The 21,586-nt window shown below is 39.9% G+C and overlaps 1 protein-coding gene across 1 annotated transcript in view; it reads right to left on the bottom strand.

Annotated features, from left to right (window-relative positions):
* SCFD2 (sec1 family domain containing 2) overlaps positions 1–21,586 on the bottom strand; it is an 876,258-nt gene that overhangs the window by 17,236 nt on the left and 837,436 nt on the right. Inside the window, exon 8 of the mRNA XM_082272617.1 lies at positions 7,485–7,604. Coding sequence (XP_082128743.1) covers positions 7,485–7,604 — 120 coding nt within the window. The remainder of the gene's footprint in view (positions 1–7,484; positions 7,605–21,586) is intronic.

Here is a 21,586-nt window from a genome sequence, read left to right as displayed (position 1 = left end):
GCAAACATCTAGGTTTTTGGAGAAGCGTTGCTTGATGTGCATATATTTCTGTTATCCTTGGCCTTTTGGATCAGTAGACAGCATCAGCGATTTGGAGAGTACCACTGATGTTCCCTGCAGCCTGTACAGTCTCTGTACACTTTAGTAGAAACATATAAAGCCATTGTAAAAGTATTTTTTTTTTTTTTTTTAAATAACAAACATGTCTATAATTACCGGCTGTGTTTAATAGAATTGCAAAGAGTGATTGTGAACCTCCTCTTCTCGGGTTCCCCGCTGGCGCTCCTGGCCCCTCCTCTCTGTCCAGTGCCCCCTGAGCTCCTCAGCTGCGTCCATTGGCAAATACTCGGCCCCGAGTACTCGGCTCCGGTCACTGGTTTTGATTGACAGCAACTGGGAACCAATGGCTCCCGATGTCCCAGCAAAGCCAGTAAAGGGGAGTAAAGGGAGAGAAGCGCTTCAGATGTGCACAGTGCAGGATTCACTGAGGGGAAGTAAAAGGGGAAGCGAGGGGCTAAAATCAATGTCTAAACATTTTTTACCTTAATGCAAGCAATGCATTAAGGTAAAAAAAGTTTAGGCTTTAATAGAAGAAACACCAGCAGGGCACTCACTATATATATTTGGCATCATTGAAGGTGGAGAGCTTGGAGGATCTAAGGCTGGTCTGCATCTGAGCCCAGACCCCACAGATGCCCAGTACAGTTTAGCACTTGTGTGTATTAGGCTAGTTCTAATATAGAATATTCCCACAGATAAAACTAAGGACTACTCAAAGATTCAAACAAGAGACATCTAGAATTTCTCATGCGGTACTGGTGGCTTATAAATGAAATCTTCTTGGCATGACCAATTTTGCCAAGTAAAATAATAATAAAAAAAAAAACTTCTCTGAGTCTGAACATGATTTTTCTCTCACATATTTCTGCAATGTTATTAGACAATTTTAATCTGCTGGGCTGCATCACTACACCTTTTAGGGCTCGTTTACACTTGCTTCAAAATATGGAATTGGACACGCTATTCTAAAGCTATTCTAAAGCACTCTCAACGCCAATCAAAGCACCTGTCACTAAATAAAATGGTTATCTTACAGTTCTGTTAACACGTTTGCTTTGCTTCAAAAATGTGGTAGGCACTTTAATGTGTGTTAAAGTTAAAGCAAGTGTAAATAAGCCCTTACTCTATAAGGGCAAATTAACACTTGCTTCGAATTAAACACACATTATAAAGCCTACCGCTTCAACATGCTTTTGAGCTAGTTTACACTTGCCTCAAAACAAGGCTTCGTTAAAGCTCTCTGAACACAAATCAAAGCACCTGTCACTAAATAAAATGGTTAGATTACAGTCCTGTTTACACTTTGCTTTGGCTTTGCTTTAAAAAGTATATCCCATGTCGCTTTAGCGGTGCTTCAAATTGTGTTCAAAGCCTCCATAGATGAAAGATTATGGTCACCTTGGTTGGATACCCCTGGCCTCAGTCCACGGGAACTTGTACAGACGTGGCTTCTGCAGTGTCCTATCTTTATAAATTATATAGGGTCTGGGATTAAAAGTACCATTTCAGGCTTTGCAGATGACACCAACCTATGCAGTAGAATAACTTCTTTACAGGATGTCTCTAATTTACAAGCCGACCTCAAGGCACTGTTTCATTGGGCAACTATGTGGCAAATGAGGTTTAATGTTGATAAATGTAAAGTTATGCACTTGGGGGCTAAGACTATGCATGCATCATACACACTAGGGGGAGTAGAACTGGGGGAATCCATAGTGGAGAAGGATCTGGGTGTTCTGGTAGATCATAAGCTTAATAATAGCATGCAATGCCAAGCTGCGGTTTCCAAAGCAAGCAAAGTCCTTTTTTGTAAAAGCATAGACTCCAGATAGGGAGATATCATTTTGCCCCTGTACAAATAATTAGTAAAACCTCATCTGGAATATGCAGTTCAGTTTTGGGCACCAGTTCTCAAAAAGGATATCGGGGAACTGGAGAAAGTGCAGAGAAGAGCAACCAAACTAATAAGAGGCATGGAGGACCTCGGCTATGAGAAAAGATTAGAGGAACTGAATTTATTCTCCCTTGAGGAGATTAAGGGGAGAAATGATCAACATGTATAAATACATAAGGGGTTCATATAGTGACCTTGGTGTTGAGTTATTCACTTTAAGGCTATCACAGAGGACAAGGGGGCACTCTTTACATCTAGAAGAAAAGAGATTTTGTCTCCAAATATGGAAAGGTTTCTTCACTGTAAGAGCTGTGGAAATGTGGAATAGACTCCCTCCAGAGGTGCTTCTGTTCAGCTCAGTAGATTGCTTTAAAAAAGACCTAGATTCTTTCTTATGTGTACATAATATAACTGGGCACTAATATTTATAGGTAAAGTAGATGCAGGGAATATCTGATTGCCTCTCGGGGATCAGGAAGGATTTTTTTCCCCTGCTGTAACAAATTGGATCATGCATTGCTGGGGTTTTTCACCTTCCTCTGGATCAACTGTGGGTATAGGATTGTGTATATGGGATTGTATGGTTGTGTTTTCTTTTTTGTTTTTTATTGGTTGAGCTAGATGGACTTGTGTCTTTTTTCATTCTGACTTACTATGTAACTATGGTCACCCAACATGATCCCTATATGGTCTTAAACATGCCAAGTGGCTGGTTATTTCGGTCTGACTAAAAGGTTAGGCCCAGTTTACACTTAACTGCGGGATGTTATTATTGTACTCCTTGATGATATATTGTCTTTTTCTATATGTCAATACTCAGTGTAATACTGGGGTAGAAAGTATTGTGTTTTTCCCTTACAATTTTTTGTATTGTTCTGAAATGCTACTGGACTGTGTTTGTTTGCTCTTAACCTTGTCCTTTTTATATGCAATAAAGAACCTGTTTGATTAAAAAAAATAAAAAAGCCTCCACAGAAGTCTATGACAAAGCTTGCTTGACGCACCACAGAAGCATCATCGAAACACCGAAAAACATCAAAAACACATCAAAAAAGCTTCTTGAAGCGGTGGGCACTTTAATGTGTGTTGAAACCAAAATTAGCTCTTTTTGATGTGTTTTTGATGCCTCTGCAATGCTTCGGTGGTGCTTCAATGATGCTTTGGTGGTGCTTTTTTCAAGTTTTAATTAAGTTTGGCAGGTGCCTTGTGTGTGTGTTGATATATCATAACTTCAATTTCTCCAAAACAAAGCAAAGGTAAAGCTGCAGGTGCTTCAAGTGAGCTTTGCCATAGACTTCTATGGAGGCTTTGAAGACACTTTGAAGCACCACTAAAGCGACATGGGGTATAATTTTTTAAGCAAAGCAAACACAACGTGTAAAAAGGACTGTAAGCTAACCATTTTTTTAGCGTTAGGGGTTTTGACTGGTGTTCAGAGAGCTTTAACAAAGCGTGTCCGAAGCCATGTTTTGAAGCAAGTGTAAATGAGCCCTTAAAGTTACCTTTGGCATAGTTTTTTTAAGCACATAATACTTAAACTGTAGGTGCTTTAGAGGAGTTAGGGCCGCACATAATACCCTGAAAGGATAGTATGTGGATCACCATTCCTGAGGATCATCATTGTCAAAATTTGTAAGAATCATCTAAAACTGATGGACTTGTGTCTGTTTTTATATTTGCTAACTATGCAGCTATCTTCATTACTTCAAACTTCCTGCATTCATGATAAAGCTAATGGGGTTTCATATCTTAAACCAGACTTAACAGCATTAAAATATATCTAGTTCATTCCATTAGACATGATGATAGGAAATACAGACCCAGCTGACAGACAAAAATGGCTTTACTAAAGCTGATTTTTACTTCCAGAGTACATATCATGATACCGACTGGTAGATGTGTTAAAGTGTCATTTGCAAATGTGGATAAGCCACCATCTTTATAAACACCTTCCATCAGTAGGATTAAGGAAAAAGAGCTAACAGTTCTATTTTTATTCAACTCAGACAAGTTGATCTTTAAATTAGTAGTTTGAGAACTATATTTTGCTAGAAATTCTATGGAATAAAACAAAATCCAGCTTCTAATCCTATCAGAGGTCGGAGGATTTACACTCCCCCATCAGTAAATGTCCATTGCAGTGATTAACATAGTCGAGCGGATTATGGATGGTTTGCCAGGGAACGTGATCACATTTACAGCTCAATAAACTATTGCTCTTTACACTTTTGTATCTTAAAAACCAAACCTAATAATACTCCTACCTTACAGCTATCATTGTAATCTTATATTTCACAACCTTTTCCTTCAAAGACATCCTAGGAGGAGGATCATGAGTGACATTTTCAAATAAAGCAGACATATGTAAATAAAGCAAATCAAGATAATAGAGCTGATTTATGAAAGCAGAAGCAAATGCGGAGTTGTTTTCAACTTTCTTACAAGGAATTTTATTGGATGTTAAACGCAACAGTGCCACTTTGGTTTTATTTGATTATTTTGTGTCCTATTTCATAAATTATTGCCCCAATAAGTTCCTCAATAATCTGGTAGTTACATTTCAGGTTTATAAAGTATTTCAGATTCCCTATTTTTTAAAAGAAAAGTAAAAATATTGACTTGTTACTCTCAATCTTTGCATTTAAAAATGCACATATTATGTTTGGCTCCTCAGCATATACAGTATCTCACAAAAGTGAGTACAACCCTCACATTTTTGTAAATATTTTATTCTCTCTTAAATTTGGTGTTATCGCTCTCACTCCCTCATACTGGTCACTGGAAGTTCAACATGGCACCTCATGGCAAAGAACTCTCTGAGGATTTGAAAAAAAGAATGTTGCTCCACATAAAGATGGCCTAGGCTATAAGAAGATTGCCAAGACCCTGAAACTGAGATGCAGCACAGTGGCCAAGACCATAAAGCGGTTTAACAGGCAGGTTCCATTCAGAACAGGCCTCGCCAGGATGTTTGAGTGCACATGCTCAGCTTCAGATTCAGAGGTTGTCTTTGGGAAATAGACATATGAGTGCTGCCAGCATTACTGTAGAGGTTGAAGGGGTGGGAGGTCAGCCTGTCAGTGCTCAGACCATACGTCGCACACTGCAACAAATTTGTCTGCATGCCTTTCCCAGAAGGAAGCCTATTTAAAAGATGATGCATGAGAAAGCCCGCAGTTTGCTGAGGACAAGCAGACTAAGAACATGGATTAGTGGAACCATGTATTGTGGTCTGATAAGATCAAGATAAACCTATTTGGTACAGATGGTGTCAAGCGTTTGTGGAGGCAACCAGGTGAGGAGTACAAAGACAAGTGTGTCTTGCCTACAGTCAAACATGGTGGTGGGGGTGCCATGGTCTGGGGCTGCATGAGTGCTGCCAACACTGGGGAGCTACAGTTCATTAAGGGAACCATGAATGCCAATATGTACTGTGACATACTGAAGCAGAGCATGATCCCCTCCCTTTGGAGACTGGGCCGCAGGGCAGTATTCCAACATGATAACAACCCCAAACACACCTCAAAGAGGACCACTGCCTTGCTAAAGAAGCTGAAGGTAAACGTGAAGGACTGGCCAAGCATGTCTCCAGACCTAAACCCTATTGAGCATCTGTGGGGCATCCAGAAGGTGGAGGAGTGCAATGTCTGTAACATCCACCAGTTCCGCAATGTCGTCATGGAGGAGTGGAAGAGGACACCAGTGGCAACCTGTGAAGCTCTGGTGAACTCCATGTCCAAGAGGGAAAAATAATAGTGACCACACAAAATATTGACACTTTGGGCCCAATTTGAACATTTTCAATTAGGGGTGTACTCACTTTTGTTGCCAGCTGTTTAGACATTTATGGCTGTGTGTGGAGTTATTTTGAGGGGACAACAAAGTTCACTGTTATAAAACCTCTCCACTCTCTACTCTACATTGTAGCAAAGTTGTCACATGAAAAGATATAAATAAATAAATATTAAAAAAAATGTGAGGGTGTACTTACATTTGTGAGATACTGTATATTGGACTCAAATGTGCTTTTTCTTCTGAGTTATGTTGCACTGTGACTAATACAGTATTTGCTCTGGTACAAGGTTTTCAACCAGAAGTATGTTTATGGAGAGTGCACAGAACTGTGTGTCCTAATGCATCCCTGCAAGTGCTACACTATGTTAACAAAAGTATTGGGACACCTGCCTTTACAAGCACATGAACTTTAATGGCATCCCAGTCTTAGTACATAGGGTTTAATATTGAGTCTTCCCAGAAGCATTGAAGCTGTTAAAGCTGCAAAGGGTGGGCCAACCCAATATTGAACCGTACAGACTGGGATGCCATTAAAATGAATGTGCGTGTAAAGTCAAGCATCCCAATACTTTTGGTAATATAGTGTATGTTAAGCTGTGGCAAGTTAACATAAAAAAAAATGGGGTGTCTAAAAAGATCAGCAATAAGAAGAAAGATTTTTTTCTGGAGTTTATATAGACTTAAAAGAAGCACTAAAACTACACAGTAAGCATACTGGTGTGAGTGGTGACCAAAAAAGAAAGTTTTTTCTCCATTGGATTAAAGTTTGTGGTAAAAAGCTGTGAGTAAAATGATGCTCATCTTTGGAACTCCAATATTTGATGGTGCAGTGCACATTTTAGCTAGGGATCTCTTATCCCATTTCACCAGAGAACCTGTCACTAATCTAGGGAATTAAAGCAAAGCAAAGAAAAAGAATGTAGCTATAGATGTTATATGCGCTTTTACAATGAAAAGTTGAGACTGACCCTATCCCTTCCAACCCCTTTTATTAATATAATGGACAGCCTCAAAAATTAAGAAGTGACAGTGGACAGGGCCAACCTTCACTTTTATCAACAAATGCTAATTTTGATGTCCAGGATCAAGACAGGTGTGCTTAATGTAATATGGCTCTGTACACATTTTCTTTATTGAGCTCAGGACTGTAAAATCATTTTTAAATAATATTCAAAGTATTTTTTTTTTTTTTTTGGTCAGCTAGTTGGTTATTGCTAATATATTGTGTTCTTCTTTCAAAGCCAACAAATGACACTTTAGTTCCCTTTTGATAAGTCTGTCTGTTTTAGCTGTCAGCTTTTTGTTTAAGGAACTCAGTAGCTCTAGCTGAATGTGTCATCAGACTGAGTCATTCCTGATGATAAGAATGAAGCCTTCAGAGAGGAAGATTCTACTCTGCTGTCTCTTTGACTAACCTCTGAAAATCCTTTGTCATGTATTAAATGTGTATTGGTAAAATTCTATATGCTAGAGAAATGAAGCAAAACAAATGTACATCAGTTTACAAAACTTCAAAGGGAATACTTTGACATACAAAAATATTTCCAGAGGAACCTTGTGGTACTCATTATAAGTGTATATGTAAATGCAAGTATAGCTTTGCTAACATTATACCCCCATTAACCTTCAAATAAAAAATAAATACAGTAAATAAAAGTTCAAAGTGATCTGACACCATCTGTAGCAGCATTTGTGTTCAGTCAAGAGATTTTTGTGGAAATTGCTATATTAGTACCTGGACACCTGGCTTGAGAGTTGATACAAGATCTTTAACCATTCGGACTTCTGAGACAGTGACTCCACCAATAACAAACAGGATAAGAAGAGGGGAGTCCGCTGGATGTGGACGGCTCACCTGGAAATACAAAAATAAATATCGGTTTTGTATTTACGTCAATATTAGAAATTTCCTTTACTATTTTTGCCTTCACAAAAAATTTAACTATGCTGGATATGGTTAGGAAGAGTACATACATTAAGCAATGCATTGCTTACCAATCCATCCACTGGTGTACAGTGGAATACAAGTCTCTGCAAATAGTTACTTTTATTACATGAGGTAGACTGGCATATTTACAATGGACAGCTAAGGCCAGCCATACATGGTTCGAATCTCGGCCAGTTCCTGCTGAACCATCCGAGAGTCAAACCGTTAATGGACAGGCCGAATGTACCAAGTTAAAGGATGAAGATATGTTGTTGTCATAATGGTGGTGTGGAGAAGCCATAAGGAGGACACAAAAGGATGACACCAAATGCTGTAGGCAGGGTTGGATTAATAGTTCTATCTTCTATACCATTTGTCTTGTGCTAGCCTTCCTCCTGCCCCAAATGACTGGCTATCATCAGTATCACACTAGCCAGATCAGGCACCATCTCAATACAAGGCATAATGAGACTAGGGGCAGAGAGGCTGAAAGAGACAGTGGACCCACTCTACATCAGTACACCTAGTATAGTAGGCACAATGGACACCCTATTCCACTAGCAGTTGTGTTCTAGGTGTACTAACCCAGACAAGGTGAACTGAGAGTACAAAATACAACCAACAAAAATGTGCAAGCTATGCAGAGACATATATAATAGCATCCTATTTGGACTGCACCAGTAGTCTGAGCAGTAGTCTGAAACCTTTTATCACACATGGAAATAGGTCACCGAGAATCACCAAAATGGTGTGTGGGTGGCTGTGTGCCACTACTGTCAATAATCTTGTCCTAGGCCACAGCTAGTGTTAGCTATAGAGAAATCCAGTTAGGGAAAGGAATAAACCTGTGCTATGTATGTATGTCTTCACTATTGGATAGAAATAATATTAGTGAAAAAAATATTATAAAAAAATGATAATAGAAAATCTGCTGCCTCATAGTGAACAAATTTAACCACAGCACAAGCCCAATATCAATAACCCTCACCTCAATACCAACGTGCCTAAATAACACAATTGTACTTGTGTGCAACAATTAATAATGTGGCCAGTGAAAGTCCTCAGTACTGTTCAGAAAAAAGTGCTTCCGTGCCAAAGTGCTGAAAATATCTAAAATGACATGCAGTGCTCAGTGTTCCACTCTCCAACAGCGCTTGCACTTACCAGATAATGTGGACCCCTTAGCCATATAGCATGTAGCTTGTTCTGGTAAGTGTAAAATGGATCACTTCTTATACGTCCTTACAAGACTATGACTCATGGATGGGAAAAAGAAGGTCCAAAATAGTGTAAGATGTTCTTTTTGTTTTAAAACTCAACTTAACTATAACTTAGATCAAATTAGCATGCCTGTTGCATACTACCCACAGCGCTTGCAATACTAATAATCAGATCGATAAATTCCTTAAAAAGTGCTAGTGCAAAAAATATTAAGTACAACAAAAATTTTAAAAATTCCAAAAATTCTTAACATAGGTGTACAAAGTGCATAGACATATATGCTACTCTGTGAAGTCTGTAAACATATTAAAGTGCATGAACATATAAAGTGCTTTGTGAAACTCAGAAGATAGGGACAGCAAGCAGTCTGCCAGATTCCTTCCCAGTGGATGGAGGGTTAATAGATGGAAGAAATACCCCAAAGTGTCAATAGGTAGGTAGATTTCCAACTCACCAGAGGTAGTTGATCTTATTGCTGTACAGCATCTAAGATCAAAGTAAACTTATGTGGTCACCATGACCAAGAAGGCTTATCCACAAGGAAAAAACGATCCTGCCAGTTCCTTGTTCAATGGATCCAACCGGTAAATTTACCATAAAACAAAAAGAAAGGACTCCTCATAGTGAATTCCATAAGCTTTATTGCCCAGTAATTGGGCTATAAAATGTCTGGGTTCACAGGTAAAGATAAGATATAAAAAAAGACTCCTTTCCCTGTCCAGTTCCCCGTTCAGCTGCGGAAGCTAGAAGCTGGGGATGGAACGCAGCAAGTAAGCAGCGTGCGTTCCAGGCTACGTCAAATGAGGTCACCACATGCGTTCTAATCATGCGCGTTTCATCACCAACAATGATGTCTTCAGAGATTATATGTTCATGCACTTTAATACATTTTTGGACTTCACTGAGTAGCATATATGTCTATGCACTTTATGCACCTATGTTAAGAATTTTTGGAATTTATTCATTTTTTGGGACTTATTTATTTTTTGCACTAGCACTTTTTAAGGAATGTATTTATTGATCTGATTATTAGTATTGCAAGCGCTGTGGGTAGTATGCAATAGGCATGCTAATTTGATCTCATGCTAAACTTTTTTCCATAGCAGCTGCTCTTCATTATTTATTAATTTGCACGTAGCACAATTGTGCACTTTACTGGTGTGAGTAATATATTTTTTCTGCACTACCACTTTATATCATATTGATTTCATATTATAGTATTGCAAGCGCTGTGGATAGTGTACAATAGGCATGCTAACGGTACCAATAATACATTTACAGTATTGCAGAGATCAATAAACATTAATCCAAATGTATGTGAGGGCAGATATATCGTAAAGACTAGTCCGGAAATGGCACTGTGTCCTTACTCCGCGTGCGTTCAAACTTTCGTGCCACGGCCAGCTGGACGTGACGACACTGAGAGAACGGAATCTGCATCGACTCCTCCCACAGTACAGTCTCAAAGAATGTTAGCTATAGAGAAACCCAATCCCTGGCTGTAACAAAGTTGATCGACTTAGTTGGGAGTAGGGTTAGCCATTACTACTTTTTTCTTGTAATCTCTAGCTGCCTGTAAGATGTAAATGGTAGTTTAGTTGGCACTTTTGGCTGCTTGAGGAAAGACTTGTCCCATGGAAATGGCACAGGAATACACCTATATCCAAAATATGAAGACAGGTATGCATCGCCCAAAGCTAAGGAATTGGAAAACATTTTGCAAGGGTGGCACACTGTGCTGCTATAGTGAGCTGGTACACCAATGAAACTATGACAGTTGTGTGTAATGAAACAACAGCACATAACCTCACATCGGGGGTGACACAAGTTTAGCATTATATAGAATCTTTGCAACCACTACTCCCAGGCAGTTATTGTATGTATCATCTTATATAGTATGGTGTCATCTTATTGGCAAAAATACACTGCCATCTTTAAAAAAAAAAAAAAAAAGTCACAGCAGCTTACAGAACTGATGATCATTAAAAAAAAAAAAGAGCACCATGTGTTTCTCCTAACGTTGTTGAGAGTATGATCATTATAGTATTTTTTTATGATTTGGGAAAATACTGTAAAGCATAGCAAAGCAAAACTAGCAATTGTATTTAGGAGCCAATCCGTTTTCTGCTTTCATTTTCCAGCCCTCTAGAAAACAAAACAAGGAATCTTCTGATAATAAATTATTGTAAAGCTTGATTGTCCTTTATTAAAATAGTAAATATGTTATACTAAGTAGCTCCGTGCAATAGTTTTGCACAGAGCAGCCCCAAACCTCCTTTTCTGGGGTTCCCTGTTGGTGCTCTTGGCTCCTCCTCCTTCCGAGTGCCCCCATAGCAAGCCACTTGCTATAGGGGCACTCATGCAGACTCGATCTCAAGCTGAGATGTGCGTGTCTATTGAAACACACAGCGTGGCTCAGCCCTTCCCCCTGCCCACAGGATTTGATTGACAGCAACAGGTGCCAATAGCTTCCGCTGCAGTCTCTGAGAGAGGAGAGTGAGAAAGCAGTGCTACTGCTCTTGAGCACAGAGCTGGATCGAGAATGCATTAAGGTAAAAAACCTCCTGCCTTTACAACCACTTTAAAGGAAGCACAGCTTGACAGCAATAATTTCTTCACTGCGTTATTGGAACTGAAAGACCTAGAATGAAACCAGGTGTTTTTTAATGACCTTTCAGGCAGAAAGATTTTGATTTATGAGTAACTGTCAAGGGCCAGGTTTTCTTTATCCTATAGGTATAGTATAGAGAGCTGGTCTCTGTTGGCCTTTTCATAAATCATCTAGGAATTAGGTATTATCTATTCAGGCGAAGAAAATAACTTGTCCTACTGTTTTCACTAGTGATAAATGACAAGGGATAATTGTTACTTTGGAAAGCATGTGGGCGAGGTCAAGAAGTTGGTACCAGATGTGAAAGAACAGCACACAGAGACCCAAAAAAATACTCACACAATTATTATTTGGTTAAGGTAAATAAGTGGGGTACAGTGTCAAAGTACTTGACTTAACAGCTCCAAGAAATATGAAAAACCAGGAGCACAATATCACAAGAACACGGTTGCAAAAGCTCCAAGCAATGTTAGCATCACATCATCAAGACTCCAGCAGATAAGGAATTGTTACTTTGAAAGGCTTATGTGACTGGAGCAGCATCTGAGTAGAAAGGAGGCTACAGGCAAGTGGCAGAGTACTGACAATTAGCAGATTTGGGCTCTAAATCACAGCACAGGAGTCCGGATATTACCAGTGCTGGCAGCGATGTCCCTATTCTGTCCCTTCTGGTCAGAAACCTCTCCCTAGGCTAAATGAGGTGTCTTTATCCAGCATAGATCCTGTCTCTACACTATCCAATTTGCAACTGCGTGCCAACTTTAGTGGGGCACTGCGATTTATTAGCATTGCCTTCACTAAAGATGGCCGCTGGGGTCACCCAATGTTGCAGTAACAAATTGGACCAATGCTCTCCTGATGACACCTATGGAGACTGCAGAGGAACAATGTTCCTCTCATCTCCCATTCTCTCTGTACAGCGGTCAGCAAGACAGCACCACCTACAGAGGGGAGGGTAAACTGCACCTGCCTACAAGCAGACAAATAAAAAGCCAAGAATGAAAGGCCCACAACTGGAAATCATACATTGTCTTAAGCCCGTTTCATTTGTGATTTTTGTCATAGAAGTTTGGTTTTAGGACAAAAAAAAAAACCCTTGGTGAGGTGCTCTTGTCAATGTATTTTGTGCAAAGAAAGCTATTGATACACTTTTTAGTAGCTTTACTGCATTAATGCTGACATCTCCCTTTCAGATATTTCAGATGTTTTTAAAACTGAAGATTATAATGCCTTGATTTGCAAAGTGTGCACTGAGATGCATAATAGTTCCATTCAAAAAAAGAGGAACTATGGCCGCCTATTAGGAGAAATTACATATATTCACTGAAGACTTGTAAGTGGATGCTTCACTCACTGGGCTATTTAAATATCATTTGGCCTTTGCTGACTGAAAAAGCTCACATGCAATCAGCATGCTTTGGCATTGTGGGCCCCATTTACACAACGTGTAGCTGCTCAGAATGTAAAGCTCAACAAAACTGACTTACTGAAGTATGGAGAATGACTACAGAGGCTTACAGATCACTGGACATAACTACTGGTTCCATGGATGCCTCACAATTTTGTGAAAATTTTAGGAGAAATTAATTTCAGCATCAAGCTTAAAGTATATCTTCTGTGAATGTCAAAAAGATGGCTGTTAGGTTACTCAAAAATAGATCTTGTTTAACCAAGCCAATCAACGTCTAGATTAAAAGAAATTAGGATGTTCAATGAGACGATGTTTATGTTGTTTTCATAATGTTAGCGTGGCTTGCTTTGTTTTTCTCTTCCTGTAATCAGCAGGAAACTTCTGAGGTTATGTAGCTTAACACATCTACTTTAGATTCAACAGGAGCTCAAATGCATAATATGGGAGAAAGAAAATATTTATGATGATGATGGATTACAAACAGTTTGCAGCCTCTTGTGAAGTCTCTACAAGTCTGGACTAAGAGCCAAAGGGCAGAAAAATGGTCAAGGTAGTCCCCGGTAAGGGCTTACGGCACATTTGCAAAAATGTGAGAGCTGGCACAGGTCAAGGCAAGAAACTTAGTAGACCTAACATTTACAATACAGTTCTTAAATCCTCTTAAACTCATAAACCTCCCTACCAAACAAAATGACCGAATACACTTTCCAGTAAGCTTCAGTACAAAAACTTAAAATTTAAATTCCTCATTTCATTCACACAAACTAAAACAATCATTTTATGTTAGTATCAGTTATGTGAAATCATATAAGCTTGAAGAGCCACACATGGATTAAACAAGTATTGTTTGGGCACCTACAAGAATATACAGTGCTGTGAAAAAGTATTTGCCCCCTCCTGATTTTTTATTTTTTTGTAGATTTGTCACACTTAAAGCATTTAGATTCTTTAGAGGCAAAGTGAAGCACCCTAAATGATCTCAAAAAGCAACACACTGACATGTATTAGTCTGGAAAGGGCTCCAGACTGAGCTCTGTTGTCTCTGCATCCATTGGCAGCCACCCTGCAACTTCCATCTTGAGGCTCCCCCCCCCACCCCCCGCTTATATGGTTCAGTGATGTCCATTTCACCATCCATGCTGGCGTACCATCAATGTACAGAGGTAGGTTTTTAGCCAAATCTTTTAACTATAGTTTAATTGATGCAATAAATCTTTTGTTACCAACATTTTTGGAAGCAATTCTAATCCACCCCATTCACCCCTTTACCATCATTTACAATTGTGCTATTTTTGTCCATTATTGCATAGCACTACTAGTATTTTTTGTGTCCATTTCTCCAGTGGATTGTGTGCAGCATGGGACTGTGTTTTATGCTCTCTCCACATTCCCAGCACAAGTGATTCAGCGCCTTGATCTTATGTCTGTTTTTATATGTTAATTGATGTTACAATCACTTTATCTTGATGTATATTTGTGATGTATATGAGCTGGATTTTCACAGGTCAATTAAGCTCTAATGCCATTGGGGATCACAGGTCATACATTTAATTGAATTTAATACAGGTTTCATACCAATTTTATGGAAATTGTACTATGAATAAACTTTTGTACTTTTTTTAAACATTTTTAGTGCTTACTTTCTTTACCTAGGGTTATAGGTGGAAACCTTGAAATTCCTTTTTTTCTGCCATATTGTTTTGTACTCTGTTTTGGATGTTTTGCCACACTAGTAATTTGCACTTCACTATGGTCTATAAGCTGAAGTTAGAAGCTCATTGACTACCATGCACAGCTGCACCAAATTTTGCACTCTCCAGTATTAGTAAATCAACCCCAGAGTTTACTTAACCAGTGATTTCCTTTGACATACCCTTAAAACCTGTTAGACTGTGTCTGTCACTCATTCTGTGTCTCCACTCTATCCTTACCTAATCCTTGTTTGAGCAAAAATGTATAAGGATATCTGTCTGTTTTGGGGATATGCAGTGCCCACCAATATTTCCTATGAGCTCAAAGTATCCAATTTGGGATTCAACCTTTTGTTCCAGAATTCTGTGTTTGGGCTAAAGCATTTGGCTTCTATACAGTACCCTAAACACAATAGGCTAGGTGGAACTTTAAGTGAGACCCCAGCAGGTAGTGCCCGGCGTCTCCATCCCTATATCAAGAAAAAAATGAGTTTGAAGGATTATAAGAGGTGCATGAAAGTCAGCCAGCCCCCAGTCTGATGTACTCACCCTCCAGTCTGTCACCAACCAAGTAGACCTGTCTCTTGATACAAAGAACAGGGGTTTAGTTGACACACATTTGCAAACGCATGTGTAAGCTGCAGAGCCACTTCACGGCACCCTGTTTTATCTGCAGTCCTAACACTCCTAATTTAGTGTCTCCACACTGGAAGCACTGCTAATGGATGGATGAGGGAACAGGTGGGAGGGAGACAGCCCAACCTCCCCCAACCCACCCTCATCCATGACTGGTCTGTTGTCTAAAAACTCAAATAACTAAGTTGTAACGATGGTACAAACTGGAAAGGACCAGCTGAGAAGCATTACACCTCCTACTTGGTTGGTGACAGACTGGGGGCTGGCTGACTTTCATGCACCTCTTATAATCCTTCAACCTCATTTTTTTCTATACAGTACCCTTGATCCTGATTTTGTATTTTAGCTTGTCTTCTGAACATCAATTCTGTCTTGCCCTTCATTGTGCTTCTATGCTGTTGTCTTAATTTCTTCCTCTGCTTCGACTGCCACAGAACCATTACCTTGTTCACTTTCTCTGTTTGGACCTCCTTCTGAGTTTTCTAGCCTTGGGTCTATTAAACATTTTTTTTCCACCTACCTTCTGCCTCTGTCCAATGCCTGTTTGCATGAGTGAACCTATGGGGCTTCAGGGGCTACTACGGGTGGAAGAGCTCGCTTAGAACATGACATCCCTTCCTAGATACCAGGTAATCCTTGTGTATGTGTTATTGTGATTTCCTGTATTTGACCTTTGTCTCTGTTGACTACCTACTCAGATTCTTGGCCTGGTAAATGGCTTGTGAAAGCAGTCTCCCTACTCTAACTGCCCTCTTGGCTGTCCTGAAACTCACTACATGCATAGCTGAACTGAACAATGCCATCCACATTGCCATTGTTAATTTGTTTTCTTTGCAGTATTTTTGTATAACCAAAAAATTAATGTGAATTTTTTTTTATCAATCGGTAAACTATTTGGCACTTGCTATTTTCTCTAAGCCTATGCTCTTGTTCCATATAGCTTTTCAAATCCATTTAACAGTTTAGTCAACTAGAAATATATTTCTACATAGTAAACAGAAAAATTAAAAATACTCATTTCCATATCATGATGATAATATATTATCACACAACAAAAAAATAAGGTTAATTCTGAACTAAACACTGCACAATTATTTAAAATTCATGTGCAGATAGTTACTATTTTTCTGTCATCACTAACCATTGATCATTAGAATCTGATCGTGGCTATGTGGCAACTATCCCAGATACCAATCCTTTTTACTGAGAACACTGCCATCTGTAATAGTCAGGACTTTATAACTTAGAAATATTCCTGGGCAATGAATTTTAGTGTAATAATCTGAAATAAACTGCTATCTTGTTACAGTTGTGGCTCTTTCCTATTCTCCTTAGCTACGTAGCCAGGTCCATAAATATTGGGACATCGACTCAATTCTAATCTTTTTGGCTTTATACACCACCACTATGGATTTGAAATGAAACAAACAAGATGTGCTTTAACTGCAGAATTTCAGCTTTAATTTGAGGGTATTTACATCCAAATCAGGTGAAAGGTGTAGGAATTATAACAGTGTGTATATGTGCCTCCCACTTTTTAAGGGACCAAAAGTAATGGGACAATTGGCTGCTCAACTGTTCCATTGCCAGGCGTGTGTTATTCCCTCATTATCCCATTTACAAGGAGCAGATAAAAGGTTCAGAGTTCATTTCAAGTGTGCTATTTGCATTTGGAATCTGTTGCTGTCAACTCTCAATATGAGATCCAAAGAGCTGTCACTATCAGTGAAGCAAGCCATCATTAGGCTGAATAAACAAAAACTCATCAGGGAGATAGCAAAAATATTAGGTGTGGCCAAATCAACTGTTTGAAACATCCTTAAAAAGAAAAAACGCATCGGTGAGCTCATCAACACCAAAAGACCCGGAAGACCACGGAAAACAACTGTGGTGGATGACCGAAGAATTCTTTCCCTGGTGAAGAAAACACCCTTCACAACAGTTGGCCAGATCAAGAACACTCTCCAGGAGGTAGGTGTATGTGTGTCAAAGTCAAAAATCAAGAGAAGACTTCACCAGAGTGAATACAGAGGGTTCACCACAAGATGTAAACCATTGGTTAGCCTCAAAAACAGGAAGGCCAGATTAGAGTTTGCCAAACAACATAAAAAAAAGCCTTCACAGTTCTGGAACAACATCCTATGGACAGATGAGACCAAGATCAACTTGTACCAGAGTGATGGGAAGAGAAGAGTATGGAGAAGGATAGGAACTGCTCATGATCCAAAGTATACCACCTCATCAATGAAGCATGGTGGTGGTAGTGTCATGGCGTGGGCATGTATGGCTGCCAATGGAAATGGTTCTCTTGTATTTATTGATGATGTGACTGCTGACAAAAGCATCAGGATAAATTCTGAAGTGCTTCATGCAATATTATCTGTTCATATTCAGCCAAATGCTTCAGAACTCATTGGACGGCGCTTCACAGTTCAGATTGACAATGATCCAAAGCATACCGCGAAAGCAACCAAAGAGCTTTTTAAGGGAAAGAAGTGTAATGTCATGCAATGGCCAAGTCAATCACCTGACCTCAATCCGATTGAGCATGCATTTCACTTGCTGAAGACAAAACTGAAGGGAAAATGCCCCAAGAACAAGCAGGAACTGAAGACAGCTGCAGTAGGGGCCTGGCAGAGCATCACTAGGGATGAAACCCAGCGGCTGGTGATGTCGATGCGTTCCAGACTTCAGGCTGTAATTGACTGCAAAGAATTTGCAACCAAGTATTAACCACTTTAGGACCGGAGGATTTTCCTGCTTTACGTCCAGGCCACTTTTTGCAATTCGGCACTGTGCGACTTTAACTGACAATTGCGCGATCATGCAACGCCGTACCCAAACAAAATTTATGTTCTTTTTTTCCTACAAACAGAGCTTTCTTTTGGTGGTATTTGATCACCTCTGCGCTTTTCATTTTTTTTTTGCGATATTAATAAAAATGCGACAATTTTGAAAAAATAACAATAATTTTCTACTTTGACAGTTAAAAAATATCCAATATATTAAATTTTTGTCATATATTTAGGCCAAAATGTATTTAGCTACATGTCTTTGACAAAAAAATTCTCAATGAGTGTATTTTTAACCGCTTTAAGACCGGAAGATTTTACCCCATTCCTGACCAGGCCATATTTGAGCTTTCTTTTGGTGGTATTTGATCACCTGTGCGATTTTTACTTTTTGTGCCATAAACAAAAATAGCGACAATTTTGAAAATATAACAATATTTTTCAGATTTTTTATATGAAATTCCCTCCCAAAAAATTTAAAAATCAAACATTTTTATTGCCACACAAACTATCAACATTGTTCAAAATGTAACTGCTGGTGGATACCTCACATAAAAGAAACCTGCCTAGATGTTGTGAAATCAAATTCCCATTATATAAAGCCAAACATTTATGTATTAAAGGTGTTGTAAAGTCAGAAGGTTTTTTTATCTTAATGCATTCTATCCATTAAGATAAAAAGCCTTCTGTGTGCAGCAGCACCCCCTCAGCTCCCCAATACTTACCTGAGCCCCCTCTCCCCTCTGAGACACAGCAGCAGCGCCACTGACTCCCCCTGCTGTCAATCAAACTCAGCCAATCTGTAAAGAGAGGGGGCAGGGCCAAACAGCAGCTCTGTGTCTGAATGGATACACAGAGCTGTAGCTCAGCTCGGGTGCCCCCGTAGCAAGCTGCTTGCTGTGGGGGGCACTCAACAGGAGGGAGGGGCCAGGAGTTCCAGCAAGGGTCCCAAGAAGAGGAGGATCTGGGTAAGTAAGTATAACATGTTTGTTATTTTAATAGCAAAAAAAATGAAACATTACAATAACTTTAACAGCTGGTATTCCTGTATAACCACAATTAATAATGCTCAGAATCTACGTAAAGAAATAGTTGTGTTTTTTTGTGACTCTTTTTGTAGCTCTTGATATAGGGATTCCTTCAAACAAGTTTATGATCGTAACATGGTGCTGAGCGTGACGCAGGGTGCTGAGAGTGACTGTGTGTAAATTGGAGTAGCTATGGTGCCAGGAGAGCTTGAAGTAGTATAGAGTATCAACAGCAAGTCTTTCCTTATTATCTCCACTGGAGTAGTGGGCAACATGTCCAACAGGATTGGTGATGTCACCCAGTGCACTACCTGCTCCATGCATGAGTTGCTTGATGAGCCATTTGAGGGTGAATACTGCTGTGCGAGATGTGAGCGAGTTGTTTATCTGGAAGCCCAGATCCTGGATCTGGAAAATAAGGTGGCAACACTGAGAAGCATCACAACCTGGAAAGGATCTTGGACATTACCCAGCAGGTGCTGACGGGGGCCAGTGTAGAGGAGGGTGGGGATATGGAGGCACAGGAGCCAGAGGTAGGTAGCCTGGTGACAGGAGGAGGGGTAGAGGGAAGAGTGCTAGAGAGGCTATTCCTGAGTTGTTACACCCCAACAAAAATGCCAATTGCATGATGTTAGGGATATCAGCTCAGGGGCGGCAGTGCTAGAGCAGGCCCCCTCCCCTAGCTGCCAGGGGAATGACTGCTCCGGTAAGGAGGGGGCAGGGATAAAGGCATGGTTAGGCAGGTACTGGTAGTAGAGGACTCATTTATTAGGAGGACAGTAAGGGCAATCTGTCACAAAGACCGTGGTCACAGAATGGTATGATATTTACCAGATGTTTGGGTTCGGCACATTGCGAATCGGATAGACAGATTATTGGATGGGGCTGGGGAGGACCCAGCTGTCATGGTACACATTGGCACCAATGACAAAGTTAGAGGAAGGTGGAGAGTTAATAACAATTTTTTTCAGGAACCTAGGGATTAGATTGAAGAGAAGGACCTCTAAGGTGGTATTCCCAGAAATACTACCTGTGCCTCGAGCCAAACCAGAGAGGCAGAAGGAGCTTAGGGAACTGAACAAGTGGCTGAGGAACTGATGTAGTAAGTAGGGGTTTGGGTTCCTGGAGAACTGGGCTGATGTCTTAGTCAGTTACCGGCTCTTTAGTACGGATGGGCTTCACCTTAATAGGGAGGGTGTAGCTCTTTTGGGAAGAAAGATGGCCATGCAATTGGAGGGGCTTTTAAACTAATTGTTGGGGGGGGGGTTCAGAGGAAGCAATAGCTGGCAGTGATCAAAGGACAGAAGGTAATTTTGGAGTCAGTAGTGATAATTTAGCCTTAACACCTAATCACGGGGTGAATGAGTTGATAAATCAAAAAAGAGGCATGATAAAACATAAGGAGAAAATAAAATGCACCCATACAATACACAAATGCCAGGAGCCTAGCTAATGAAATGGAGGAACTGGAGCTGCTATTACAGGAGGAGGACTTAGACTTTGTGAGAATAACAATTACAATGCGATTAGAGGAGAAGCTTTTTAACCTCACGCAAAGCAGGGGGTTCTTTACTGTTAGGGCTAAAGGATTGTGGAATTCTCTACCACAAAAGGTAGTTTCTGCGGGAAGTATGGTTGCTTTCAAAAGACTCATGGACGTACATCTCAAGGATCAGAACATTCAGGGGTATGAGAGATGATTACGGCCAAACACACCTACACAGGTTGAACTGGATGGACTATTGTCTTTTTTCAACCTCAACTACTATGTAACTACTATGTAACTATGTAACAGAAACTTGGTTTGACAGCTCACACATGGCTGGCTAATATTGAGGGTTATTCCTTGTATCAGAAGGACAGGGAAGATAGAAGAGGGAGATGAGTGTGTCTATATATCAAAAATGATTTAAGGGTGGTAGAGAAGCGTGACAATTATAATTGGGACAAGGAGGGAGGTGGTCCGTATGTGGGTGGAACTTCAAAGAGAAGAAGTAGTAAGTGGGAAATTAATAGTGGGGGTATTTTACAGGCCCCCCAACCTGAAGGAGGGGAGGAGCTGGCCCTTCTATCACAGTTAGAAATGGCAGCGAGGCAGGAAAATGTCACCAAAATGGGGGACTTCAACTATCTCCATATTGACTAGACAAATGGGAAGCAGCACACTCATTAAAGGCCCGTCATTTCTTAAATGTGTTATAGGACAACTTTGTGTCCAAATTGGTTCCCCAACTAGAAAGTATGCATTGCTATTTGCTAGATCTATTATTTAAAAATGATCGAATCTGATCTCAGATGTAGAAATACGGAACAACTTGGGATCTAGCAATCACAGGATGATCACTTTTAGCATAAATCATAGGAAAAGGGGGCACAAGGGTAGCACAAGAGCACTACATTTCAAACGAGCATACTTTTCTGAACTGTGCTCAATGCTACACGACATCAATTGGGATCAAATCCTAGAAACATTGCACACGGAAGAAAAATGGGAATGCTTTAGGAACACATTAAACAAAG

Source organism: Pelophylax lessonae (assembly GCF_965119305.1).
Source record: "Pelophylax lessonae genome assembly, chromosome: 1".
Classification (NCBI taxonomy): domain Eukaryota; kingdom Metazoa; phylum Chordata; class Amphibia; order Anura; family Ranidae; genus Pelophylax; species Pelophylax lessonae.
Note: the sequence above shows the minus strand (reverse complement) of the source record. Positions and strands in the feature narration are given on the sequence as shown.